This window comes from Macaca thibetana, chromosome 1 (assembly GCF_024542745.1).
Source record: "Macaca thibetana thibetana isolate TM-01 chromosome 1, ASM2454274v1, whole genome shotgun sequence".
In the NCBI taxonomy this organism is placed as follows: Eukaryota; Metazoa; Chordata; class Mammalia; order Primates; family Cercopithecidae; genus Macaca; species Macaca thibetana.
In genome coordinates this window covers 150,777,536-150,804,261 of record NC_065578.1, presented here as the reverse complement: position 1 = coordinate 150,804,261, position 26,726 = coordinate 150,777,536, and the positions used below count along the sequence as shown (strand labels likewise).

Sequence of the window (26,726 nt, the reverse complement as noted above, 5' to 3'; positions counted from 1 at the left end):
TACACATCATGTGCTCACCAACACAGTTTTGCAGTAATTGCTTTATGCAGTTGGCCTTGTAAAGGAGGAAAGTAAGAGTTATAAATAAAAATACATTTATACTGTCTTTTATATTTACTTGTGTATTTATCTTTACATGTGCTCTTTATTTCTCTTTGTGGATTTGAGACACTGTATGGCGTCCTTTTATTTCTTCAAAAGCCTGAAGGAATTTTTTTTTTTGAGATGGAGTCTCGCTTTGTTGCCCAGGCTGGAGTGCAGTGGTGTGATCTAGGCTCACTGCAAGCTCTACCTTCTGGGTTCACACCATTCTCCTGCCTTAGCCTCCTGAGTAGCTGGGACTACAGGTGCCTGTCACCACACCTGGCTAATTTTTTGTATTTTTTGTAGAGATGGGGTTTCACCATGTTAGCCAGGATGGTCTCTGTCTCCTGACCTCGTGATCTGCCCACCTCAGCTTCCCGCCTAAAGGAATTTCTTTAGTATTTCTTGTAGGGCAGGTTGGCTAATGACAAATTCTTTCAGTGTTTATCTAGGAATGTCTTAATTTCCTCTTCATTTTTGAAGGAGAGTTTTGCTGGATATAGAATTCTTGGCTAACAGTCTTTTTCTTTCAACATGTCATCCCATTTGTCTTCTTACGTCCATGGTTTTCTGATGACAGGTTAGCCATTAATCTTACTGAGGATTTCATTATGTATGTGAAAAGTCATTTTTCTCTTGCTGCTATAAACGTTATCTCTTTAAGTTTTGTCAGTTTGATTATGATGTATCTAGGTGTGGATCTTCTTGACTTTATTCTACTTGTTGTTTATTGAGTTACAATTAGAATTCATTATGTAAACTAATGTTTCATAATCTTTGAGTTATTTTTGGTCATTATTCAAATATTTTTCCTGCCCTTTTTCTCTCATCTTCTGGGACTCCCATTTATGTGTATGTTGCTATAATTGCTGGTGTCCCACAGGTCTCTGGGGCTCTGTTCAATTTTCTTCATTTATATATGGATTCTAGGTATTAATGCCAATTAATTTGCTGATTTTTTTTTAAATTTTGCAAGTACTTATATTTTGTAGTGACCTTTACATTTTCTGTTATTATAAAAAGATGAGAGAGGCTGGGCGTGGTGGCTCATGCCTGTAATCTCAGCACTTTAGGAGGCCGAGCTGGGCGGATCACCTTAGGTCAGGAGTTCGAGACCAGCCTAACATGGAGAAACCCGTCTCTACTAAAAATACAAAATTAGCCGGGCATGGTGGCACATGCCTGTAATCCCAGCTACTCAGGAGGCTGAGGCAGGAGAATCGCTTGAACCCAGGAGGCAGAGGTTGTGGTGAGCCGAGATAGCGCCATTGCACTCCAGCCTGGACAACAAGAAGGAAACTCCGTCTCAAAAAAAAAAAAAAAAAAATGAGAGAAAGAAAATTATATTTTATATCATTTGGGATACTTTATGCAGTATTCTGCCTCATTATTTATTAATTTATTCATTCTGTGTAGCACCTATACATCCAAATAAGATGGAGAGGAGTCCTAGGATTAATGAAAACTGATAACAATTTTAAGATATGTCAGCACATTAGAGCTTACAGAACTAGAAAATCCAAAGTGGTAAATTATTTTTTAATAGAACTGTACACAAGTTTATATGAAATTTTGTTCCATAGTTGGTATAAAATTAATAATGCTGTATTTGATATGCAAAGGTTTTACAAATTCTCATTAGCTGATAAGTTGATAAGCTGATAATGAAAAATTCTCATTAGCTGGTTTTTTAATCAGATGTAGTTGAATGGTCTGAAAGAGACCCCTTGGTCTTTGAATTTTTAAAATTAAAGAAAGTGTTTTCATTAGGATATATTTATATGCTCATGGAAAGTAACAGTGGAAATTGAGCCAAGTGGACAATATGCTTTCCATTTTTAACTGGTATGATTTGAGGTTTTATTTAAATTCCCTGAAACCAGTGGTTCTTAACATTTTAGGAGGTGCTAAGTTGCTTTCAAAATATGATTTTTTATTTTTTATTTATGTATTTATTTTTGAGATGGAGTCTCACTCTGTTGCCCAGGTTGGAGTGCAGTGGCGTGATCTTGGCTCACTGCAACCACCACCTCCCAAGTTCAAATGATTCTCCTGCCTCAGCCTCTTGAGTAGCTGGGACTACAGGTGCTTGCCACCATGCCCAGCTAATTTTTGTATTTTTAGTAAAGATGTTGGCCAGGCATGTCTCAAACTCGGACCTCAAGTGATCCATCCACCTCAGCCTCCCAAAGTGCTGGGATTACAGACATGAGCCACTGTGTCCATCCCAAACTATGATTTTTGAGAAGTAGTTCTCTCTCAAGACAAATTCCCAGAGATACAAGAAATTCTCATTCATCTATGGTGCCTTGATTAAAAGGCTCTGCCCCAGATATATATGTTTATAGTTAAAAAATCCTTCCAAAAACCAAAATTTCTAGAAACCAAAATTTGGCATACAGTTTTTAAATTTGGCAATTAAATGGTCTAAGGACATCAGAAACTGGTAGATACTGAAGTGACCTGATTTATAGGATTTGTCAGTACATGTAGCTACATTATTAATCATCTTAAGTTTTTTTAGATGGAATATTAAAGCTACTCTGACAGATTATAGGGAATTGTAGCACTGAAGAAATTTGCTCAATGAAAGTTTCTTCTGCTGTTATAATGTATGCTTAATTCACCTGGAATTCTTTTGTTTTGTACTAACAGTTTACATTTTACATTTAGCTTATGAGATCCTAGATACTAGAAATTAATTTGTTATGGTGGAAAATAAACATTAGTTGTTAATGAGGGAGAGTAATTACAAGTAATCTCAAAACCTTTCAAGCCTTTGTTTTCCCCACCCTTTTCATGAATTTTCTAAACATGTGCTAATAAAAGTTTATCTCTTTTTACTTATTCTTACACTGTAATGGAAATACTAATGAGCAATGAAATAATGGAATAAAAAGAGATAAAGGAACACAAGGAAGGTCATTTCAGTATTAGGGGATAGGTTATATCTTCTAATTTATTAAGTGTCGTATCATATGGTAACTATTAATGTACAACAGTTTTAAATTATTTTCTCATTTCTTTCCTAAGTATTATTGCTTTCTATTGAGGACTAACAATATATTAATTTTCTGCACTTTTAGATAATTAGGACACTTGGCTGCTGTACTAGCCTGGAATACAGGCAGATTGTGTATTTTCACTTTCTTTTATTAATTACTTTAGTGGCACAGATAATTAAGATTTAATTGTGTAGGATAGTGCCTAGAACATAGATCTTTTTAGGAATAACTTGTGTTTTAGGGATTAGAGAGCTTTTCTGTTTGGGCAATATAATTAGAAATTTAAACTGGCAACATACATGTTTTACAGTGTACACCTTTACATTCAGATAACTCTTAGCCATATACTATATTTTAAATATTTTCACGGGCTAAGAATCCAAAATGGTAGGAATCATAGCCTAATGCACTAACTTTATAGGGACAAAAATAAAAAGGAATATCTTTTATATAAGGTTAAGAAATACTTTTATTGCTTTGGCCTTTTTAATTGTGAATAGTTATTATCTTTTTAGTTCTTATGAATGAAAGAGCAGAAGAAAAAAACCTAGGCTGACTGTATTTAAACTATTCAAGGTTTATGCAGAATCTATTGTTTTCACAAGGATTACAGAGAAAAACAGATTCTTAAAAAACTAAGATTTTGTTAATGTTTACCTTATCCCAGGCAATGTTCTTTTTGGGTGCTTAATATGTAATATATAGTTGAGTATGCATTAATTTTTATATGAATTCTTTTATATATTAAATCAGTTAAAAACCTTATTTACGTTAGTTTCCTCTTAATAGAGGTTGGAAAACATTGGTCACCTGTATTACTTGAAAGCAGCCTCTTAGGTACTTGTAGATCATTAAAGTTTGCTTCTCAGTCTTTGCCTCTCTGAACCAAACATTTCTATTCCTTTCGCTTTCTGTATAGGTCTTATTTTTCAGATACTTTAATCATCCATGCTGTTTTCTGTTGGAACTTCTCCCAAGTCTTTTTAATGGTGAAAACCAGAATTTTATGTTTTATTTTAACTCCTTTAGGAAAGACATGGTCAGAACTGAGTAGGAGGGTAAGATTACACTCTTCAATTCCCTATACTTTTTAGTTAGCTTTCATTTTTTAGGGTATTTTTGGTGTACAGAAGTAGAAGGACTAGCCATACATTGAACATTGGTGAAGTTTGTCCTTTTTATTAGTGAACTGAATTCATTGGTGAAATGTGTGTTTTTCTTTGCAACATTGTTTCTTAGATTCTTGGAGCAAGTTATTTGTATAGAAGACCATAGAAGGCTGGGCGCAGTGGCTCACACCTGTAATCCCAGCACTTTGGGAGGCTGAGGCAGGTGGATCATGAGGTCAGGAGTTCAAGACCAGCTTGAACAACATGGTGAAACCCCGTCTCTACTAAAAATACAAAAATTAGCCAGGCGTGGTGGTGCACGCTTCTAATCCCAGCTACTCAGGAGGCTGAGGCAGGAGAATGGCTTGAACCCAGGAGGTGGAGGTTGCAGTGAGCCAACATTGCGCCATTGCACTCCAGCCTGGGCGACAGAGCAAGACTATGTCTCCAAAAAAAAAAAAAAAAGAAAAAAGAAAATAAGACCATAGAAAAACTTCAGTGACTACATAGAAACACAACCTCTTAACAAATGTGATTTCCATTCATTCAGTAAGCATCTGTTGTGCGTCAAGCATTTTTGTAAACATTGAGGGTAAAGTACTGAACTAAGCAAAATCCCTTACATCCTAGCAGAGAAGAACAAAATAATAATAAAATAACTGGCATACATTCTATGTTAGGGTGTGATACATTTTTTAAAATGTAGGATGGGGTATATAGAGAGTGACACTGGGACAGGATAAATTTTATAAATTTTATAGAAGCATAATCTCGATTATTCCATTTTGAAGATTTCCAGCTCTGTAGGTCACTAGTGTGTCTTCTACCTCTATTTGGGATAACTATTCAATAATTTTTTCTTTTCTTTTTTTTTTGAGATAGAGTTTTGCTCTTGTTGCCCAGGCTAGAGTGCAATGGAGTGATCTCGGCTCACTGCAACCTCTGCCTCTCAGGTTCAAGCGATTCTCCTGCCTCAGCCTCCCAAGTAGCTGGGATTACAGGCATGCGCCACCATGTCTGGCTAATTTTGTATTTTTAGTAGAGATGGGGTTTCTCCATGTTGGTCAGGCTGGTCTCGGACTCCTGACCTCAGGTGATCCACCCGCCTCAGGCTCCCAAAGTGCTGGGATTACAGGTGTGAGCCACTGCACCCGGCCCTCAATATGTATTTAAGTAACTTTTTGTCATCATCTCTTTAGTGGTGCTAAGTTGGCAGCATAACAGCATTTTGCTGCTAATTTTGACTGATCACCTAATGTTCACTGTGTCAGGTAAATAATGTAGATGAAAACTATGAAAGAAATTATATGTGGTATTCGTGAATGGCACAGGTTTCAATTTATATATATGGTTTAGAGAATTCAGTTTGATTTGTAGCTTGATGTCATAAAAGTCTCCCATAGGACAGGCTATTACTCTGAAAACTATTAAGCCTTAGGCCCTATATTTCTGATGAAGATCTTAAGAAGGGAGAGTAGATAGGCTAATACATGCTACATTTGGCTCATGTTTAACCTGATCCCACCTTATGATGGAATCTCCAGGGATTTGCATAAAGATTTGGAGTCTATAATTCCATACCATCAACCTGTACTCTGCACTCTCTTGATCTCAAGACATGCTGCTTAAAAAGACAAAAAAAAAAAAAAAAGGCCAGGCATGGTGGCTTACACCTGATTTCCCAGCACGCTAGGATGCTGAGGCGGGTGGATAGCTTGAGCCCGGGAGTTCGAGACCAGCCTGGGCAACATGGTGAAACTCTGTCTCTAAAAATAAATAAATATATATATTTTTCAATCAAGACATGCTGCTACCTTTCTATAAAATAAAAGCCATCCTCTTCCTGAGGATCCAGAATCGAAACAAATACAGGGCTCAAGTTGCATATCCTCCTTAAAGCTTTTCCTACCTTTTCCACAGTGATACAGCCCTTTTCTAAATAGCTCCTGCACTTATAGTCTGTGCCACGTAATATAATTATTGTGTAGTGAATGGGCTTTTTAAGCCATACTATCCCTAATGTCTGTTCATACTATACGTAGCCCAGTACTGGACATGAAAATAGGCATTGAGTGAGTAAGTTGTGCCATTAATGAAACTGCATAGCAGTCCATGAGACTGTGCCGACTTTTCAGAGCACTCCGTGATCAGTTTTGTGTATCTTTTTGCATGTGTATACCCCAAAGCAAAATTATCTGTTATCTTTATTGTTGTTTGATTAGAAAATTGTCTATGAATAAAAACTTAAATTGCTATCAAGTTTTATTTCTTGTTATATCCTTAATTTATAATAAACACAAAATATTAGGTAACATTAGACCAGATAAGCATCACTCCTTTTCCACAGTTGGGCAGAGATACATCAGGCAAAACTGTATTTGCTCAGATCCCCAAACCATTGTTAGCCATAGAATGTTACTGAACTCACTGTAATAAAAATGTGTTGTTACTTGGTGAATGATAAGGCCTAGATCTGGTAGTGCTTTTGTTTGCTATAACGTCTATTAATTTAGCGTAGCAATCTTTCTTTTCCCTTTTCTTCCTTCTGCATCTAATCTAACTGGCTACCTAAATGTTTATTGAATGACTGTTTTTGCTTTGGGATAGAATCCTCCTTTTTAATTTTTAGGGTGTTAAATTGATATAATATTGTTTAATAGCTAATAAGATACATTTTGGTCTAAGTTTCTGCCTTTTTATAGCTATTAGGTTACAATAAAAAAAACTTTAGTCATATTTGCCTTTCTCCTTGAAAGCAGGTGTGATAGTGACAAGCTCAACCAAGTATTTAATTCTGATTTGTGGTAGCAAATGCACATTTCCTATTACTTGTAGGTTGCTTAGCAGTTTTATAGAAGGCCTGCTGTGACTTCTAGTTTATTTGCTGTGGTTGGTACACAGACATTTCTTCTCTAGCCCTGTACTTATGTAATTTGGTTCATTATTTCTCAAGTGTGGATAGGATATGCTGGTTTTGATTTAATTAGTTTTCCTACTGTGGTTTTATAGAAAGACCAGAAGTTTTTCTTTTCCTTTCTTTTTAAAAATTAATAATACAGTGCCTGTCTTTTTTTTTTTTTGAGACGGAGTCTCACTTTGTCGCCCAGGCTGGAGTGCAATGGCGCGATCTCGGCTCACTGCAAGCTCCGCCTCCCGGGTTCACGCCATTCTCCTGCCTCAGCCCCCAAGTAGCTGGGACTACAGGCGCGCACCACCACGCCTGGCTAATTTTTTGTATTTTTAGTGGAGACGGGGTTTCACCGTGTTAGCCAGGATGGTCTCGATCTCCGGACCTCATGATCTGCCCACCTCGGCCTCCCAAAGTGCTGGGATTACAGGCGTGAGCCACCGCGCCTGGCTACACTGCCTGTCTTATCTGGGGGTTGTTGACTCTGCATTTAAGAGACTCTGTAGTGATTAAATTGAGATAGGTAGTAGTCCACTGGGAAGGAGCCTGTTACTAGTGAGTATGGATTACAAAATAGGAATATATTTCATTAAGAAATATTTAATTTTATAGGCATTGTCCTTCTTTTCTAGCTCCTGTAATTTAACATTTTGCATCAAGTTATGTAAAGCAATAAATAAATCTCAAAGTTTATCATGTTAGGAAACCAAATTGTGAATATATAGTTTCTGGGTTTATTTATTTATTTATTTACTTATTTATTTTTGAGACAGAGTCTCACTTTGTTGCCCAGGCTGGAGTGCAGTGACACAGCACAATCGCGGCTCACTGCAGCCTTGACCTCCAGACTCCAGGGATCTTCCTACCTCAGCCTCCCAGTAGCTGGGACAATAGACACACGCCACCATGCCTGGCTAATTTTTTGATTACTTGTATAGACAGAGGTCTCACCATGTTGTCCAGGGTGGTCTCAGACTCCTGGGCTCAAGTGATTCTCCCACCTCCGCTTCCTAAAATATGTTAGGAGTACAGGCATGAATTTTTTTTAAAAAATTTTTTTATCAACTCATTACATTTTCAGATCTCATTATGAGATCTGAAATCTCCCTACTAAGTTGGTAAGAACAGGTGTGTTTTTAATATGAAGTGATAATTTAGGGTCATATTTTATAGCCATCATCTTAGCTTTTATTTGACTTTCTCTCATAGTTGGTATATGAATTCTTCTTGAGATTTTTGGAGAGCCCTGATTTCCAGCCTAGCATTGCAAAGCGATACATTGATCAGAAATTCGTACAACAGGTAAGGAACTCTTTTGTCTTAGATTCTCTTATATTCATCTTAGCAATGATTTATTAACTTATGATTAAAATAGAGTAGTCTTTCAAAACTTTAATGGTTTATTTTAATTTGACAGCACTTAATATTACTGCCAAACAATTAGAATAAAAGTGAAGTAGCTCTGAGAATATGAGTATTTTTATCAAGGGTAAGCGTCTAATGAAGTCAATCAGATTATCCTATTTAATCCTAAAGTATCATAGTTATTTTATAAATACCAGAAAAACAAGCCTTTCTGCAGTATCTAAGAAAATTTGGTATGACCATTCAATCCAAGGGAAATCTTTTGTTTTACATTTGTAAGTCTTTGAACTTGACATATATTTTAAGCATTGGGACTTTGAAATGACAGGGGAAAAAAGGAATAGAATCATTGTGAGGAATTTGGGCTTTAGGCTCCTTTCCTGTCATTAAGTATCAATTACCTTTCCCTTTTTCTTTCCTTTTTGCACCTAAGCATCCCACCACCCAATTTCTAAACCACAGATAAAATGGAATCATTAAGAATATAAGGAGGTAAAGTTAATTGTGATGCCTTTTTTCTTTATATAAACTGGTTATTAGCTGTTATTTTTAGAACCTACATATTCACAATTTCTAAGAATATATATTTTCAAAACCTTTTCAAAAATTTAAAGGCCTCTTTTTTTTTTTTTTTTTTTTTTTGAGAGGGAGTCTTGCTCTGTTGCCCAGACTGGAGCGCAGTGGTGCAACCTCAGCTCACTTCATCCTCCACCTCCCAGGTTCAAGCAGTTCTCCTGCCTTAGCCTCCCAAGTAGCTGGAACTACAGGCACGCACCACGGGTATGCCCTGCTGATTTTTTTTTTTTTTCTATTTCTAGTAGAGATGGGGTTTCACCATGTTGGCCAGGCTGGTCTTGAACTCCTGGCCTCAAGGGATCCTCCCGCCTCAGCCTCCTAAAGTGCTGGGATTACAGGTGTGAGGCACTGCACTGGCCTAAAGGCCCCTTTTTAACTATATAGAATTGGCCGGCCCCAAAGAAAATTGTGAAGTAGACTAAGCCTTTCTAGGCCTGAGTATGCAGGCCTCTTTAGGAATTTGATGCTGAGGCCAGGATTAAAATCATTGCAAGGACCTTTCCTATCCTTCAGACTACTTTGTATGTGCCCTATGATAAAGATTCTACGAATGTGAGTTTGGTATGTTTAGAGCTCATTTTTGGTCATTCGTAACTACCCTTGACCTCATATAAAGTATTCTGAGCAGTTGCTGTGAAAGATTGATAAATGAAGAACATTGTCAGCCTAAAATATTTCCTTGAACCATTGAAGTAGCTATTCATAAACTATAAAGAAATATTAGGTGTGTATTAACAGTAACATATACATTTTAATCATGACTAAAATTAGATTAAATGGAGTTATGTTATTTTGGTAATTGTAAATGAACGCCTGTTTATTTCCTTGTGCAGCTCTTGTGTGGGATACAGTAGGGAGGTCTAGTAATGCCATATGAAATTGTATTTAGGCCGGGCGCGGTGGCTCAAGCCTGTAATCCCAGCACTTTGGGAGGCCGAGACGGGCGGATCACTAGGTCAGGAGATCGAGACCATCCTGGCTAACACGGTGAAACCCCGTCTCTACTAAAAAAATACAAAAAACTAGCCGGGCGAGGTGGCGGGCGCCTGTAGTCCCAGCTACTCAGGAGGCTGAGACAGGAGAATGGCCCGAACCCGGGAGGCGGAGCTTGCAGTGAGCTGAGATCCGGCCACTGCACTCCAGCCTGGGCGACAGAGCGAGACTCCGTCTCAAAAAAAAAAAAAAAAAAAAGAAATTGTATTTAATACAATAACAGGTTGAGGGGAACAGTTGCCTTAGTGCTTTGTTAGTCTAGAGCTTGAGGTGTTTAGGCTGCTGTATTATTTTGTGGTGTGAGGGCAGCAAGAATAAAACTGGTGGAGCAGGATCTATTTCTACCTTCTACTTTAAATGTTTGAATTATCTGAGAAGCTAGGGCCCAGTAATTGCTTTTAGCAGTTTATATGGGTGTTTCTCTCTTGTTGCCCAGGCTGGAGTGCAGTGGCTGGATCTTGGCTCACTGCAACCTCTGCCTCCCAGGTTCAAGCGATTCTCCTGACTGAGCCTCCCAAGTAGCTGGGACTGCAGGTGTGCCGACATGCCTGGCTAATTTTTGTTTGTACTTTTAGTAGAGACAGGGTTTCACTATGTTGGTCAGGCCGGTATCAAATACCTGACCTCAAGTGATCTGCCCGCCTTGGCCTCTCAAAGTGCTGGGATTACAGTTGAGAGCCACTTTGCCTGGCTGCCATTTTTAATTAGAATAATTTGATCTGAACTTATTAGGTATAGTAACAAAAATTCTCATATTCCATAGATATTTTTTGCTGGAGTCTCATGAGGGCCTCAACAGCCTAGCAAACAAAGAATGGAAACTATAAGTATGTCAGTTGTTTTGGGAGATATAAATATGACTTAAGTCATCCACTGTGGTTTCAGATGCATGTGTTAGCAATTATATATAATTCAAAACAAAATGGAATAAGAACTTCTGATGAGGTTTAGAGCTTGCTATCTTTATTGTAATTATAAACACGAAAGTTCAGAACATAAAATTCCTTGACAGCTTTACAGATACTTGTACTCTAAAGAGAGTATTTTATATTTTTCTAAGAAAATTCAATGTTTAAAATATAATATTGGTTTGACAGAAGAAATTAAGTTTCTTTACCATTGTAAATGGAAATTTGAGATTTTGACTTTAACTTTTTCAAAAGTCTCTTCTCTCAGGTTTTGCTGAAAAGTTGTGCAGAATATAGGAGTGCGCTGATTGGGCCAGTTGAGGTATAGGAGAGTGCTGATTGTGGAACTGGTTTAAAATTTTTTAGCTATTTGCTAAGCTGAAAAAGCTATAGACTGGTCATAGTGGCTCACGCCTATAATCCTGGCACTTTGGGATGCTGAGGAGGGCGGATTGCTTGAACTTAGGAGTTTGAGACCAGCCTGGGCAACATGGTGAAACCCCATCTCTACCAAAATATATAAATTAGCTGGGCGTGGTGGCATGCGTCTGTAGTCCCAGCTAGTTGGGAGACTGAGGCAGGAGGATCTCTTGACCCCAGGAGGTCGAGGCTGCAGTGAGTTGTGATTGCATCACTACCCTCCAGTCTGGGCTACAGAGCAAAACTCTGTCTTTAAAAAAAAAAAATTGGCCTCATCTTTTATTCTAGTGTTATTTTATATCTGATTTCTATTCTATTAGTATGTATCTGCCAATATTTTATCCTAATAACTGAACGTTAATTTTTCAACTGTTGGCATGGTAACTATCTTGAATTTATTGTAAATTCACAAAAAGTAGTCTTAGTATGTGTACATCTTTCTATTAAACTAGAAATATACATTTACACATGGATTTTTTTAAACTATTTGATGACTTGCAATCTAAAAACTTAAAAGATTTTCCATGTAGTTTTGACTTTCAAAAAGCATTAAAAATCCCAAATTTTAACACTCCAAAATTGTGAGCCTGTTTAGTATTCAAGAGTAGGATGGAATTTTAAAATCAGTGGGAAGGTAAAGAAAAATCCACTTTTTGAAATATTTATATTTATTGTAAATGTCATATTTTGAAGTGAAATAAGTGAGAAGAAATATTCCCTAAGCTTTTCCTCAACTTCATTACTTAGCAAGAATAAAGTCAGTGTGGTAAGGCAGAACTCTAAAAAATTTTTGAAAGATGTCATGGATAATCTTTCAAATCAAAATTAGAATAAAGCTTTAGCTCAATTATTTTTTAAAAGTAATTTCTCAGATTTCTTTTAAAGCTCCTGGAGCTCTTTGATAGTGAAGATCCCAGAGAACGTGACTTCCTGAAGACTGTTCTGCACCGAATTTATGGGAAATTTCTTGGATTAAGAGCATTCATCAGAAAACAAATTAACAACATTTTCCTCAGGTAAATTAATCATTTATTGTATATTGCACTTCTTCCTCCTACATATCTTCTTGTATTCAAGTTGTCTTTGTTTTTTGAGACAGGGTCTTACTGTCATCCAGGCTGGAGTGCAGTGGTGAGAACATAGCTCATTGTAGCCCCCATCTCCCAGACTCAAGCAATCTTCCTCTCTCAGCCTGCCAAGTAGTGGGACGACAGGTGTGCACCACCACGCCTGGCTAATTTTTTTTGACTTTTAGTAGAGACAAGGTCTGTATACTATATTGCCCAGGCTGGTCTTGAGCTCCTGAACTCAAGCAATCCTCTTATGTGGGGCCTATCATTTGCTTGTAGTCATCCCTCAGTATCTGTGAGGGACTGATTCCAAGGCCCCTGCTAATACTAAAATCCAAAGTCCCTTATATAAAATGGCATAGTATTTGCATATAACGTCCACACATCCTCCTGTATACTTTATCTCTCGATTACTTATAATAATACAGTGTGAATGCTATGCAAATATATGTTATTCTATATTTTAAATTTGTATTTATTTTTAAAAAATATTTTTGATCTGTAGTTGATTGAATGCACGGATATGGAACCTGTGGATACAGAGAGCCAAGTGTACTTTATAAATATTAATCTGTTAAGTAGTTGCTTCAGATCAGGAGATTTCATAACAACAGCCACATTTAAGGTTTGGTTTGTTTTAATTAATTGAAGATCTGGCAAAATTTGGTTACTATTCCCACATTGCAACAATTAGAGATGAGTAACACCTGCCTTCTCTAGAGTGAGTATCCTTCTGCAGTTCTCTGTCATCACTTCCTAAGCCCATTTCAAATATCTACCCTATTCTATTTATGTCTCCCTGCTTTAAAGGCAACCCTAATCTTGGAAAGCTATGCAGCCTGTATAGTTACAGGTTTAAAGAAATTCTGATTAAAAATGGCTTTATTACATATGGGCCTTTTTCTCTTGGATTTCCCTATAATTAGAGGTTTCTTATTTTAAAAAGTATTTCTTTGAGAAAACTTATCTTTCTTATAAATTAAGTTGAATATTCCAGGTGAAATGACAATCTGTTATCTTCACATATGGCAAGTTTTGGCAAAGGCATATGTAGTTCATTAGGAAACAGATCTTTTGTAAGACTGATATGAATTAATTGGTTTGGGGCAAAAGAGCTGATAAGACCCAAAACATGCTTGTGTGTTTCTAATAGCTGTCCTTTGGATTGATTTCTTCACCCTCCTGCCTGTTTCTCTTAGTTTTCTGAAGTTTGATTTTGATTACATCTGTCTTTATTTTAAATTCAGGTTTATATATGAAACAGAACATTTCAATGGTGTTGCTGAACTTCTTGAAATATTAGGAAGGTAGGTCAGGTTTTTTTGTTCTAAGAAGTAACTTTGAATGTTTTATGTATTAAAATCTTAGCTGGGGTTGAAGAAATTATGTCATATTTTAGAGTTTAAATGTAGAGCCCATAGTTTCTCAACTGAAGTTTTTTTGTTTGTTTGGTTTTTTTTTAAGTTGGAGTTTCACTCTTGTTGCCCAGGCTGGAGTGCAATGGCACGATCTTGGCTCACTGCGACCTCTGCCTCCCGGGTTCAAGCAATTCTCCAGCCTCAGCCTCCTGAGTAGCCGGGATTACATGCGCCTGCCACCACGCCCAGCCAATTTTTGTATTTTTATTTTTAGTAGAGATGGAATTTCACCATGTTGGCCAGGCTGGTCTTGAACTCCTGACCTCAGGCAGTCCACCCACCTCAGCCTCCCACAGTGCTGGGATTACAGGCATGAGCCACCACGCCCAGCCTCAACTGAATTCTTATTACCTTTTGCCATAACATTTTGCCTTCTTTATTCACTACGTATTAGTATTAAGAGAATTTTAGACCCTTCTGTTACTATTTTTTTTTTTTTTTTTTTTTTTTTTTGAGATGGAGTCTTGCTCTGTCACCCAGGCTGGAGTGCAGTGGCCGGATCTCAGCTCACTGCAAGCTCCGCCTCCCGGGTTTACGCCATTCTCCTGCCTCAGCCTCCCAAGTAGCTGGGACTACAGGCGCCCGCCACCTCGCCCGGCTATTTTTTTGTATTTTTTAGTAGAGACGGGGTTTCACCGTGTTAGCCGGGATCGTCTCTCGATCTCCTGACCTCGTGATCCGCCCATCTCGGCCTCCCAAAGTGCTGGGATTACAGGCTTGAGCCACCGCGCCCGGCCTCTGTTACTATTTAGAGAATGATTTTAGTTTCCTTTATTAATAGTAGAAAATGATTGTGGAGAGAACTACTTCTTAATTTCAGATTATCCAACAAAGTAAGAAAAACTACCCATTTACTTCAGAAAATATTGAACGTTCTAACAATATTATGATACTGACTCTCCTGGGGCCTTGGGGGGAAAAATAAAGGCAACATCGCATAAAGTGACAGGTTTGATAGAAAATAAAGATAGAAATTACTTGGGAATTAACTGACAGTCCTAATTTTCTTTTGGAATCATCAAATGACTTAGAGGAACAGACTTCATAGTAATAGTCTTCCTAAAGTAGTTTGAAGATGAACGGTCATACAACACCAGGATTGAAACAGAGCACTGTTCCTTATGTACTCATGGATATGACAGCTTTTAGAAACAAAGTAGTAACTACTTAACCCTTCCCCTGCCTTTTTTTCCCTCCAGTATTATCAATGGCTTTGCATTGCCACTGAAAGCAGAACATAAACAATTTCTAATGAAGGTTCTTATTCCTATGCATACTGCAAAAGGATTAGCTTTGTTTCATGCTCAGGTAAGTTTCAGAAAAATTTCAAATGAAATGAATATTATTTCAAAGGCAAATATAAAGGCAGAGAAATTGAGAAATACTGAGATGACAGTTTTAAGTATAAGCAGTTTGCTTACAAAATTACCCAAAGCAAATTTTTGTTATCATTTTAAAATATTTAGTTGTTAAGACCAATTATTTAATTTCTGTATCTACACTTACACTTTAAGTGTAAGATACACACTTTCCTCATATTTTAGTCCAGGCCTTGACCTAATATGTGACTTCCAATAAATCCCACATATCTACAGAATGTTTCTTCCAGCTGCAATAACCTAGACCTAGTTAGAGAGATTTTGGTCTCTTCTATTAATATTTAGAGAATAATATATCAGCATAGGTATATATGTAGAAACATGCTGAAAAACTAAATTGTTAGCTCTAGTCTTACTTCAGTTAACTTTATAGTCAGAAATTACTGCAAAAAATCTTTTTTAAACTTGAAGTTACTTTCAAGGCTAAAAAGTTACACAATTGTGAGTATAGTTTCATGACTGAGGTATTTCACAATTTCATTCACAATTGTGAGTATATTTTTATATATCAAAATAATTTGTCAAAATGAGGTAGTCTAAAAAATATTGGCTAAATATAAAAAAATCCTACATTATTAAATGTTATCTCACTCAGTAATATTTATAAACTGTCCCTTACCTTTTAGCTAGCATATTGTGTCGTACAGTTCCTGGAGAAAGATACAACACTAACAGAGCCAGTAAGTGTTCTATGTATTTTCATGTTTTTGGTCTGCATTAATAGCATTTCATTGTAGCTTTCTTTTTATAGCCTTTATAGTTATTAAGTAAAATAATGTACCTTAAGCTAAAATCATTTAGAAGAAGAAATGTGAGATTAATCTGCATTCAAAGAAGGGGTTAGGAGGGGAGAGTTCTCATGGTTATATGTCTTGAATAACCAAAATATAGACTACTATTAATATGTAGTAGTTAAGATGTACAATGATAGGATCAGATGACCACAGTGAAATTTTATATGCATACTGTCTTCACCAATAATCTTTTAAATCTTCATTCACCTTCTGGAATTAAAGCATACTTCGAGGGTCCCAAAACTACTACTCCCTTGAATTTTGTTTTGTTTTTAATAATAGAATTTTTGCCACTCATTAACGATAAACCACTTGATAGGGATAGAAAACATTTCCTTGCTTTTGGTGATTTAAGATGTAATCTTGGAATAAAAGTTGTTTATGAACCAGCAAGGCAACTTAGTCTTTTAATTCTACTGTTATTTGCCTCTAGAATGAAAATTCAGGAGTGAAAACATAATTAGTTATGAAAATTTACTGATGATTCAAGAAAAACAAAAGATGAAGTAGGGGGAAACAGAAAAGTATAAAAGCATAGAAAACTTTTTAACCTTGGTGTGAAGTATAAGTATTTTGAGAGAGTGCTTTCTAGGCATGTTAAATCTAAATATTTACCTAGTATTAGGTTGGTGCTTTTAAAAGATTTAAAAGTAATGGCAAAAGCCACAATCACTTTAGCAGCAGCCTAATGAATATTTAGTAAATAGCAAAGGGTTTGAAGGATTAAAACTAAAATATATATGTATTTTTACTATATTATGAGCCTTCTCAGGCTATCCCTAGGGATGCTTGAAAAAATTATATATTTAGTATTCTCCCTTTCACTTGAACTTTGTGTAATGGAACAAAAGACATTTTTCTACTCCTTAATTTTTTTAGTTTTTTTTACTTCTAGATTTACAGTGTTTTCTAGAAACCGCTGTAAACAGTTTTTTTTTTTTTTTTTTTTTTAGACGGAGTCTCGCTCTGTCACTTAGGCTGAAGTGCAGTGGTGTGATCTTGGCTCACTGCAAGCTTCACCTCCTGGGTTCACTCCATTCTCCTGCCTCAGCCTCCCAAGTAGCTGGGACTACAGGCACCCGTCACCACACCCAGCTAATTTTTTGTATTTTTAGTAGAGACGGGGTTTCACTGTGTTAGCCAGGATGGTCTCCATCTCCTGACCTCGTGGTCCGCCCACCTCAGCCTCCCAAAGTGCTGGGATTACAGGCATGAGCCACCACGCCCAGCTAGCTGTAAACAGTTTTTAAAGACAATTCAGGAGAATTAAAAATCATATATTTACAAATGAAACCACATAAACCTCTGAAGTTGATTCAAACTTGGCTGGGTGTGCAGTGGCTCACAACTGTAATCCCAGCACTTTGGAAGGCTGAGGCAGGCAGATAACTTGAGGCCAGGAGTTTGAGACCAGCCTGGCCAACATGGTGAAACCTTGTCTCTAGTTAAAATACAAAAATTAGCTGGGCATGGTGGCACGGGCCTACAGTCCCAGCTACTCAGATAGTGAGGGCACAAGAATTGCTTGAATCCAGGAGGCGTAGGCTGCAGTGATCTGAGCTCATACCAGTGTGCTCCAGCCTGGGCATCAGAGTGAGACTGTCTTTAAAAAAAAAAAAGAAAAAAGTAAAACCTTAATACAAATCCATGATAACTCCCATTAGAATTGAGAAAAAGAAAACCCATAATAACACATATTGAAAAGTCATGGTTCATGCTTGGTAAATAGTATACAAATAAAATTTTAATTAATTTGGGGTGGACAAGTAAGACAGGTGATTTATTTTTAAAGACTGGAAGATAGAGGCTGGGCACAGTGGTTCATGCCTGTAATCCCAGCACTTTGGGAGGCTGAGGCAGGCGGATCACCTGAGGTCAGGGGTTCAAAATCAGCCTGACCAACATGGTGAAACCCCATTTCTACTTAAAAAAAAAAAAATTAGCTGGGCATGGTGGTGTGTGCCTGTAATCCCAGCTACTAGGGAGGCTGAGGCACAGGAATCACTTGAACCCTGGAGGCAGAGGTTGCAGTGAGCCAAGATTGCACCAAAAAAAAACACAAAAGCACTTGACGATTAGGGCAAGGGATGATGGCCAGTTACTCAGCTTTTATCTGGCTTGGCTGAGCTGGGTTAATGAAAATAGGAGCAGGATGAGGGGAGAGAGGAAGATAAATACCCGGGTTAAGAAAGGAAAATATTTTCCAACTCATAAAGATCTCTCGATACAGAGATCTTGCAGTTTCTAACATAGGCCATTCCAGTGCCATATTACTTGGGTTTGAGCCTTAATACTAATTTTCTGGAAAGCAAGCATTCATATCAAAGCTTTCTACAAGTTATAACTAGCTCAGAGCTTTTGTTCATTTATTACTCAAGCCTGTAATCCCAGCACTTTGGGAGGCTGAGGCAGGCGGATCACCTGAGATCAGGAGTTCAAGACCAGCCTGGCCAACATGATGAAACTCCATCCCTACTGAAAATACAAAAATTAGCCGGGCATGGTGGTGGGCACCTGTAATCCCAGCTACTTGGGAGACTGAGGCAGAATTGCTTGAGGCAGGAGAATGGCTTGAACCCAGGAGGCGGAGGTTGCACTGAGCGGAGATCACAGCACTACACTCCAGCCTGGGCAACAGAGTGAGACTCCATCTCAAAAAAAAAAAAAAAAGTACAGGGTGAAAGAATTAACTAAATATTCATTACAGCTAAGTTTCCATGTAAAGAGGAAAAAAATGAAGAGTCGGCATGACTTTCAAAACTTTCATTTTTTTGGCAGTGTAAACCTTTCCTTCCACGCAAAGCTGCATTTTTATAAAACAAGCAAAACAAAACAAAACACCTTTCTTATTCCAAGAAAATCTAACTTGAGCCCCAAAATAATTTTTTTATCTTTTTCTTTTCTTTTTTTTTCTGAGACAGAGACTCACTCTGTTGCCCAGGCTGGAGTGCAGTCAGTGGCACGATCTCAGCTCACTGCAACCTCCACCTCCCAGATTCAAGCAGTCTCGTGCCTCAGCCTCCCGAGTAGCTGGGATAACAGGCGCGCAATACCACGCCTGGCTAGTTGTTTTTTTTTTTGTATTTTTAGTAGAGACGGGGTTTCGTCATGTTGCCCAGGCTGGTCTCGAACTCCTGAAATCAGGCAGTTTGCCTGCCTCAGCCTTCCAGAGTGCTAGGATTATAGTTGTAAGCCACTGCACCTGGCCCACATTGACATCTTTTTGGGGGCAACTAGTCAACCCACTGTTCATTATTTAGTACTATCCGACATTGAAATTTGTGTATGATGAGGGTAAGGAACTGCATTTGGGTTTTTTGTTTGTGTTTTGGGTTGTTTTTTTTTTTTGAGACAGGAGCTCACTGCATCACCCAGGATGGAGTGCAGTAGTATGATTGTGGCTCACAGCAGCCCTGACCTCCCAGGCTCAGGTGAGCCTCCTACCTTAGCCTCCCAAGTAGCTGGGACTAGAGGCATGCACTACCACGCCCAGCTATTTTTTTTGGTATTTTTGGTAGAGATGAGATGGGGTTTCACCATGATGCCCAGGCTGGTATCGATCTCAGGATCGATGCTGGGATTACAGGCCTGAACCACCATGCCTGGCCTGCATTCATTTTCAATTACGCATATCAAATGATCACAAAATTTATTGGCTTAAAATAGCAAGCATTTATGGCCTTTATCAAAGCTGCAGCTGCTTCCATGTAGCTGCTGTGGTCAAAAAGAAGCCGAGAGTGACAGTTTTCCGTGATGGTCACAGTTCTGTTTGCTGTAACTGATCTGCAACATTTTGGGAAAATATAGTTCCATTGGGAGGAAAAATAACAAGCATTTGTTGCCTTAGTTGCTGTGAATCAAGAATCTGGTCATGGCTTAGGTGGGCTCTCTGCTTCAGGGTTTCTTACAAAGCTTCAGTTGGAGTGTTGGCCAGAAATTGGGTCTCATATAAAGTGTCAGATGGGGAAGGATCTGCTTCTAAGTTCACATGTATGTTGGCAGAATTCAGTTTGTCATGTTATGTTGGACTGAGAGCCTCAGATCTTGGCTGGCTGTTGGCTAGAGCCCGCCCTCAGATCCTTGTCACCTAGGTTTCTCCAGCATGGCACCTTACTTCATCAAAGCCAAGACAGCAAGAGTCTACTAGTAAGACAGAAGTCACAATCTTTTGTAACTTACTCATGAAGTGACATTCTGTTGGTTAGAAGCAAGTCACACTAGACAGCTCACACTTAAGGAGAGGGGATTACACAAGGGTGTGAGGACAGGAAACAAGCTCATCCTCGAGGTCATCATAAAAGGCTGCCAACCAAAGGAGCCTGTTACATTTTTCCTTTCTAAATAGTGAACTACCTGTCCCAGGACCACCACTGTTTCCCATGGAACTGAAAGGCCACCTTTGTCATATATTAAAACTCATATATACATGAGTATGTCTAGATACTCATATATATCTTTTCTCTCCATTTATTTGCCAATATCATCTTGTTTTAGTTGCTGATATCCATAATATAGGTTCTGTTCTATTAACTCCCTCCACCAAAAAAACAATTGTTGTCATTTGCTTATATTTATGGATTTTAGAATAAATGTTTCTAGTTCCAAAAAATAATTCAATTCGCATTTGATTGAAATTATATTAAATTTACTTATAAATCAAGTACAGGAAAAATAATATCTGCACATTATTGAACCACCTCACTTATTTACAGTCATGTGCTGCATAATGATGTTTGGTTTAATAACAGGCTACATATAAAATGGCAGTCCGAGACAGGCGTGGTGGCTCAGGAATGTATTCCCAGCTACTTGGGAGGCTGAGGTAGGGGGATCTCTTGAGCCTAGGGGGTTGCAGTGAACTGTGATCACACCAGTGCACTCCAGCCTGGCTGACAGTGCAAGACTGGACTGTCTCTTAAAAAAGAAAAATGGAACTGGGCATGGTTGCTCATGCCTGTAATCCCAGCACTTCGGGAGGCCAAGGTAGGAGGATTGGTTGAAGCCAGGACTTTAAGACCGCCTGGGCAACAGAGCAAGACCTCGTCTCTACAAAAAGTAAAAAATTAAAATTAGCCAGGTGCAGTGGCATACACCTGCAGTCCCAGCTACTTGGGAGGCTGAGGCAGGAGGATCACTTAAGCCTAGGAGTTCAAGGTTACAGTGAGCTCTGATCATGTCACTGCACTGCAGTCTAGGCAACAGAGTGAGGCCTCATCAAAAAGAGAGAGAAATGTTGAGAGAGAGAGAGAGAAATGGTGATTCCAAAAGAAAGAGAAAGAAAAATGGTGATCCCATAAGATTATAATGTTATATTTTTACTGTACCTTTTGTGTTTAGATACACAAATACTGTTGTTACAACTGCCTACAGTGCCTACAGTATTCAGTACAAGAACATCCTGTACAGGTTTGTAGTCTAGGAGCAAAAGGCTACACCATACAGTCTAGGTGTGTAGTAGGCCATACCATCTAGGTGTAAGTACACACTACGATGTTTAAATGATGAAATTGCCTAACGACACATTTCTTAGAACGTATCCCCATCATTAAATGACATATAACTGTATTTGTAATCTTCTATGATCTTCAGTAAAGTTTTATACTTTTCTTCATATGTCTTAAATATTTCTTGCAAATTTATTCTTTATGCACATTACAGTTCTTATGAAAAGTACCTTTTTTATTATTCATCTGATTTTTACTGATGTTTTTAAAGGTATTGATTTTTATATACATATTTTTTAATGTGGCCACATACTGAATTTTCCTACTCTAGTAACTTGCAGGTTTTTTTTTTTTTTTTAAGTTTTAGGGGATATATAAATATATATTTACACAAGTAATTGTAATTCTGGTATTCCTTTCCAACATTATTCATCACATTGTTATCTTACTGGATTATCTCCAAAACAATATTCTTCTCAATTTTAATTTGAATTAGTGTTCCACATTACTGAACCAGACAGACTATAAAGTAACCTAAAAAGCTATCAAAGATCTACTTCCACAAAACCACCAGGACTAGATGGTTTTACAGCCTGTCTCTAATAAATCATTGTGTAGAATGATTACTGGTGGTTTCTGATAAATTCATTTAGTTCTAGCTTACTAATTTTTTTATCAGAATATATAGTTAATTAAAAATGTCAAATGACTTGAAAATCTTTTAAAATGATCTGTTTTTTATTTCCCCCTTTAACCTATGAATCGAACCATCCTGGCATTTCTGGAATAAGTTATAATTAGGCATATAGCATTCTTCTATTGTGATTCAGTTTAATGCAAATGTTTTCAACTATGTTTATTTAAATAAATAGTCTCCACTTTGGGAGGCCGAGGCTGGTAGATCACAAGGTCAGGAGTTTAAGACCAGCCTGGCCAAGATGTTGAAACCTGTCTTTACTAAAAATACAAAAATTAGCCAGGTGCGGTGGCAGGCGCCTATAATGCCAGCTACTCGAGAAGCTGAGGCAGAGAATTGCTTGAACCCAGGAGGCTGAGGTTGCAGTGAGCCAAGATCACACCACTGCGCTCCAGCCTGGGCGACAGAGTGAGACTCCGTCTCAAAATAAATAAATAAATAAGAATAGTCTCTTTTGTTTCATTGTATTCTGGTTATAAAGATTGTACTAGCCATGAAATAGACTGGGAAGCTGTCCGGCTCTTTTTTGTGCTTCATACTGGTTTAAATAACAGGAATCATCTGTTCCTTAAGGTTTCTCCCTAAAATAACCTCCCTCTTACCCCACCAACTTGTATTTTCCTTTATTTTCTTAGAAGTAGCACATACTGGCCGGGTGCGGTGGCTCAAGCCTGTAATCCCAGCACTTTGGGAGGCCGAGACGGGCAGATCACGAGGTCAGGAGATCGAGACCATCCTGGCTAACACGGTGAAACCCCGTCTCTACTAAAAAATACCAAAAAACTAGCCGGGCGAGGTGGTGGGCACCTGTAGTCCCAGCTACTCGGGAGGCTGAGGCAGGAGAATGGCGTGAACCCGGGAGGCGGAGCTTGCAGTGAGCTGAGATCCGGCCACTGCACTCCAGCCTGGGCGACAGAGCGAGACTCTGTCTCAAAAAAAAAAAAAAAAAAAAAGTAGCAGCACATACTATTAAATTTTTATGTGTTTAATTGATCACTTGCATTGGTCTTGCTCCATTAGAATGTAAGCTCTATGAAAACCAGAGACCTCATCTATCTTATACATCAGTGTGTCCCTAGCATCTAGAACAGTATCTGGTACATAGTAGGCACTCAGTAAATATTTGTTGAATTAATAAAATTCTAAAGCTGAGCAGAAAGTCTGCTTATACACTTATATATTAAGCAATATTGATTTACTTCAGAATGAGTGTTGATATAATCATAGCTATGGAAAATACCCTGGGATTAACTAGCTTCATTGTTAAATTCACGCTAAACTTTTTCTTTTTCGCAGGTGATCAGAGGACTGCTGAAATTTTGGCCAAAAACCTGCAGTCAGAAAGAGGTGGGTTTTGTTCACTAAATGTAGTGCATTTTACTAGAACTTGTCAATCCCAGGGCTATGCTGCTTTGGGCTGGCTGTATTGCTGTTGCTAACGAGCGGGAGATGTACACAGACTTGGTAGAAGACTTGTGCTATAATAAACTCTGTGCCACCCAGACATTTTTTTTGCCCATTGTATACTCTGCAGATTAACCTTCTCATTTGTATGGTTTCTATATTAGTTTCACATAATTTATCATGTTTCTTAAAATAAAATTTTTTTAACCTAGGTGATGTTTTTAGGAGAAATTGAAGAAATCTTAGATGTCATTGAACCAACACAGTTCAAAAAAATTGAAGAGCCACTTTTCAAGCAGATATCCAAGTGTGTATCCAGTTCTCATTTTCAGGTATGATGTTTTCAGTGAAGCCCTTACTTTACACTAGTATTTCTTTCCTATTTTAGTTTTGACATTTCTCTAAATGTCTTTTTTTAGGTTGCAGAAAGGGCATTGTACTTCTGGAATAATGAATATATTCTTAGTTTGATTGAGGAGAACATTGATAAAATTCTGCCAATTATGTTTGCCAGTTTGTACAAAATTTCCAAAGAACACTGGAATCCGTAAGTATCTTTTATATAGGTCGTATTTTTATTTTTCTTTCTTTATTTTTTTTAAAACCTTTTTGTCATTGATTTCCTAACTCATACCTGAAACCTATTACAGATTTGGAAGTTACTCCAAGGTTAACATCAGTTGTATTCTGTTTTGTATTTTATATACATATACCTTTATCAAGTTATAAATGTGTGTGTATGTTCTTCACTATGTGGTCTTAATGTCAATTTATTTTTTAACTTTTTTTAGAGACAGTCTTGCTCTGTTGCCCAGGCCGGAGTGCAATGGTGTGATCATAGCTCACCATAGCCTCAAACTCCTGGGTTCACGCAATCCTCCTGCCTCAGCCTCCCGAGTAGCTAGGACCACAGGTGTACACCACCATACCCAGCCAATTTTTATTTTTATTTTTTTGGACACTTGAGGTCTTAGTATATTGCCCAGGCTGGACTGAAACTCGTGATCTCAAGTGATGATCTCACCTTGGCCTCCCAAAGTGCTGAGATTATAGGCATGAACCACTGTGCCCAGCCTTCATATCAATTTAAAATTGCAAATCTCCCTGGAGGGTGGACTATCTGGTATACCATTCTGCACCAGAGTGTGGTGAAACCCTGTTGGAGAGACCAACTGAACATTTGCAGAGGATGCACAAACTACTTCGTTAATGCAGAGTTGTGTTGGTCTGCTCCCAGTGTATAGTCTCACCTCTATAAGTGGCACTGTCCTAGGGGAAAGCCGAAGTGCTAAGGGTAATATATTCTAACTTCTTTAACATCCTTATCTGGCTTTCTACTTTTCTTATAAGTTTTGGTAATTGGATCTTTTTCATCTTTTAATGTTGTTACTCAGGATTTCAGACATGAGACTGTAAAGCAGAAATGAAGATAACTATAGTGAACATTTTTAACTACAATTTAAGCATGATAAAGTGGAAAAGATTTTTCTTAGACTCTCTCTACCACCACTTGCTGTATGACCTTGAGCATATTACAAACCTCTTGAGCCTCAGTTTTATCATCTCTAAAATGGATTAAATGAATCAGCCAACCTTTAAACCATTTTAGAGACCATAGTGTTAACATTTCCTCTCTGTTAGCAGTATCATAACTCAGGACTGGCTCATTTTCATTTCAGGACCATTGTAGCACTGGTATACAATGTGCTGAAAACCCTAATGGAAATGAATGGCAAGCTTTTCGATGACCTTACTAGCTCATACAAAGCTGAAAGACAGAGGTATTTGATATTTTGAATTACAAAATTTCTCTACATTTTATGTTAGTTGAATGTGATTCAGTTCAGGAAGGTATCTGCTCTCAGTTCAGATTTTGATATTTAAGAAGTTAATTACCTTATAGTAAAAATTACAATGTGAAAGTCTCTTAACACATAAGTCATTTCCAGATAAACTAGCCCCAGTATTTTTATAAATTTGTTAAAGCAGAAAAAGCAGTAACATCTATTTTTGAGGGTAGTTACATAATTTACTTCCTCTAATGGTTAGATTATGATTTTAATGTGGATCATAAATCCTGTTTATCTCATTCTGAGCCTTAGATTTCCTCAGTCTGTTAGCATCTGCATATGAAATATAATTTATGCTGAATTTTAAATATCAATTTGTACAATTTGATTTTTTAATCCATGCATTTACGGAAATCCTTTTTGTCCACGTGGGCTTCCAGAGTGAGCTTTACTTTTCAAGTGTTCTTTGTTAGCAGTAGGTAATTCTTAGGCTATGGATTATCAGAAGGTGGTATTTTAATGTCAGCATAGTTCTCCTTTGGGAAGAGGGAATTCACATAATGATATGGCTTAGGGTACTATTAATATATTGTTCCTTGCAATAATACATATTTTAGAGTATAAATGTTAGCATATATCAGCCTTTAGGAACATGGCTTAGTGATTACTTCTTTTTGAGAATTTCATAAATTACTATAAGATAATCTTTCAAAAATTACTTTCTTCTCATATGTTTACTTCAAACTCAAGAAGCGCTTTCTTAAACTTAAGTGGTTAGTAACCAGTGTACCTGAGCCCACCCATCATTTGAGGATAATAGTTACCATTTACTTCTAGTAAGCATATTACCTGTTCTGTTTAGAAAAGCTCATCTATTTTGACAAGTTCCTAGTTATGGTTATCTTAAAGTAGAAAATGGATAGCCTTTCTTCAAAGCCATCTAGCCCATTAATAACTAACTCTATGCATTATTTGCTTTAAATAGCAGCATTCAGGCAGGAATAGAAATTAAGTACATGTTTTGAGCCTCAGGAAGCAATGGGAAGAAAAATAAGATGACTAGGATCATAGGAAACTTGTATTTGAAAAATACATATTTCGCATGACTAAGAATATAATCAATTTTTCTTATCTGCATAAATCAGCAAATCCTTTAAAAGGATTTGTCCTTTTAACTCATAACTGCAGAATTATAAGCCTATGTTTTACATGTTCATGTAGCCTTTCAGAATAGACTGGTCCAAGTTATTCGGAAATGTTTTCCTTAGAACTGAAATTAAGTAGTTGAAACGACGTATGAAATATTTTGACTTTCATTTTGTTTTATAGAGAGATTACTGAAACTAAAATTTTCATTTGACA

The 26,726-nt window shown here is 37.5% G+C and overlaps 1 protein-coding gene and 1 non-coding gene across 5 annotated transcripts in view; both read left to right on the top strand.

The window, feature by feature from the left end:
* Positions 1 to 26,726, top strand: part of PPP2R5A (protein phosphatase 2 regulatory subunit B'alpha) — a 75,561-nt gene that overhangs the window by 47,133 nt on the left and 1,702 nt on the right. For all 4 annotated transcript variants that reach the window (XM_050780747.1, XM_050780777.1, XM_050780767.1 and 1 more), the window contains exons 4-12: positions 8,316 to 8,408; positions 12,254 to 12,384; positions 13,686 to 13,745; positions 15,056 to 15,164; positions 15,862 to 15,915; positions 23,467 to 23,517; positions 23,787 to 23,906; positions 23,994 to 24,121; positions 25,254 to 25,355. In XM_050780747.1, coding sequence (XP_050636704.1) covers positions 8,316 to 8,408; positions 12,254 to 12,384; positions 13,686 to 13,745; positions 15,056 to 15,164; positions 15,862 to 15,915; positions 23,467 to 23,517; positions 23,787 to 23,906; positions 23,994 to 24,121; positions 25,254 to 25,355 — 848 coding nt within the window. The remainder of the gene's footprint in view (positions 1 to 8,315; positions 8,409 to 12,253; positions 12,385 to 13,685; positions 13,746 to 15,055; positions 15,165 to 15,861; positions 15,916 to 23,466; positions 23,518 to 23,786; positions 23,907 to 23,993; positions 24,122 to 25,253; positions 25,356 to 26,726) is intronic.
* On the top strand, positions 19,704 to 19,838 carry LOC126945240 (small nucleolar RNA SNORA16B/SNORA16A family). Its single transcript, XR_007722374.1, has one exon. It is a non-coding gene; the product is annotated as a small nucleolar RNA SNORA16B/SNORA16A family (small nucleolar RNA).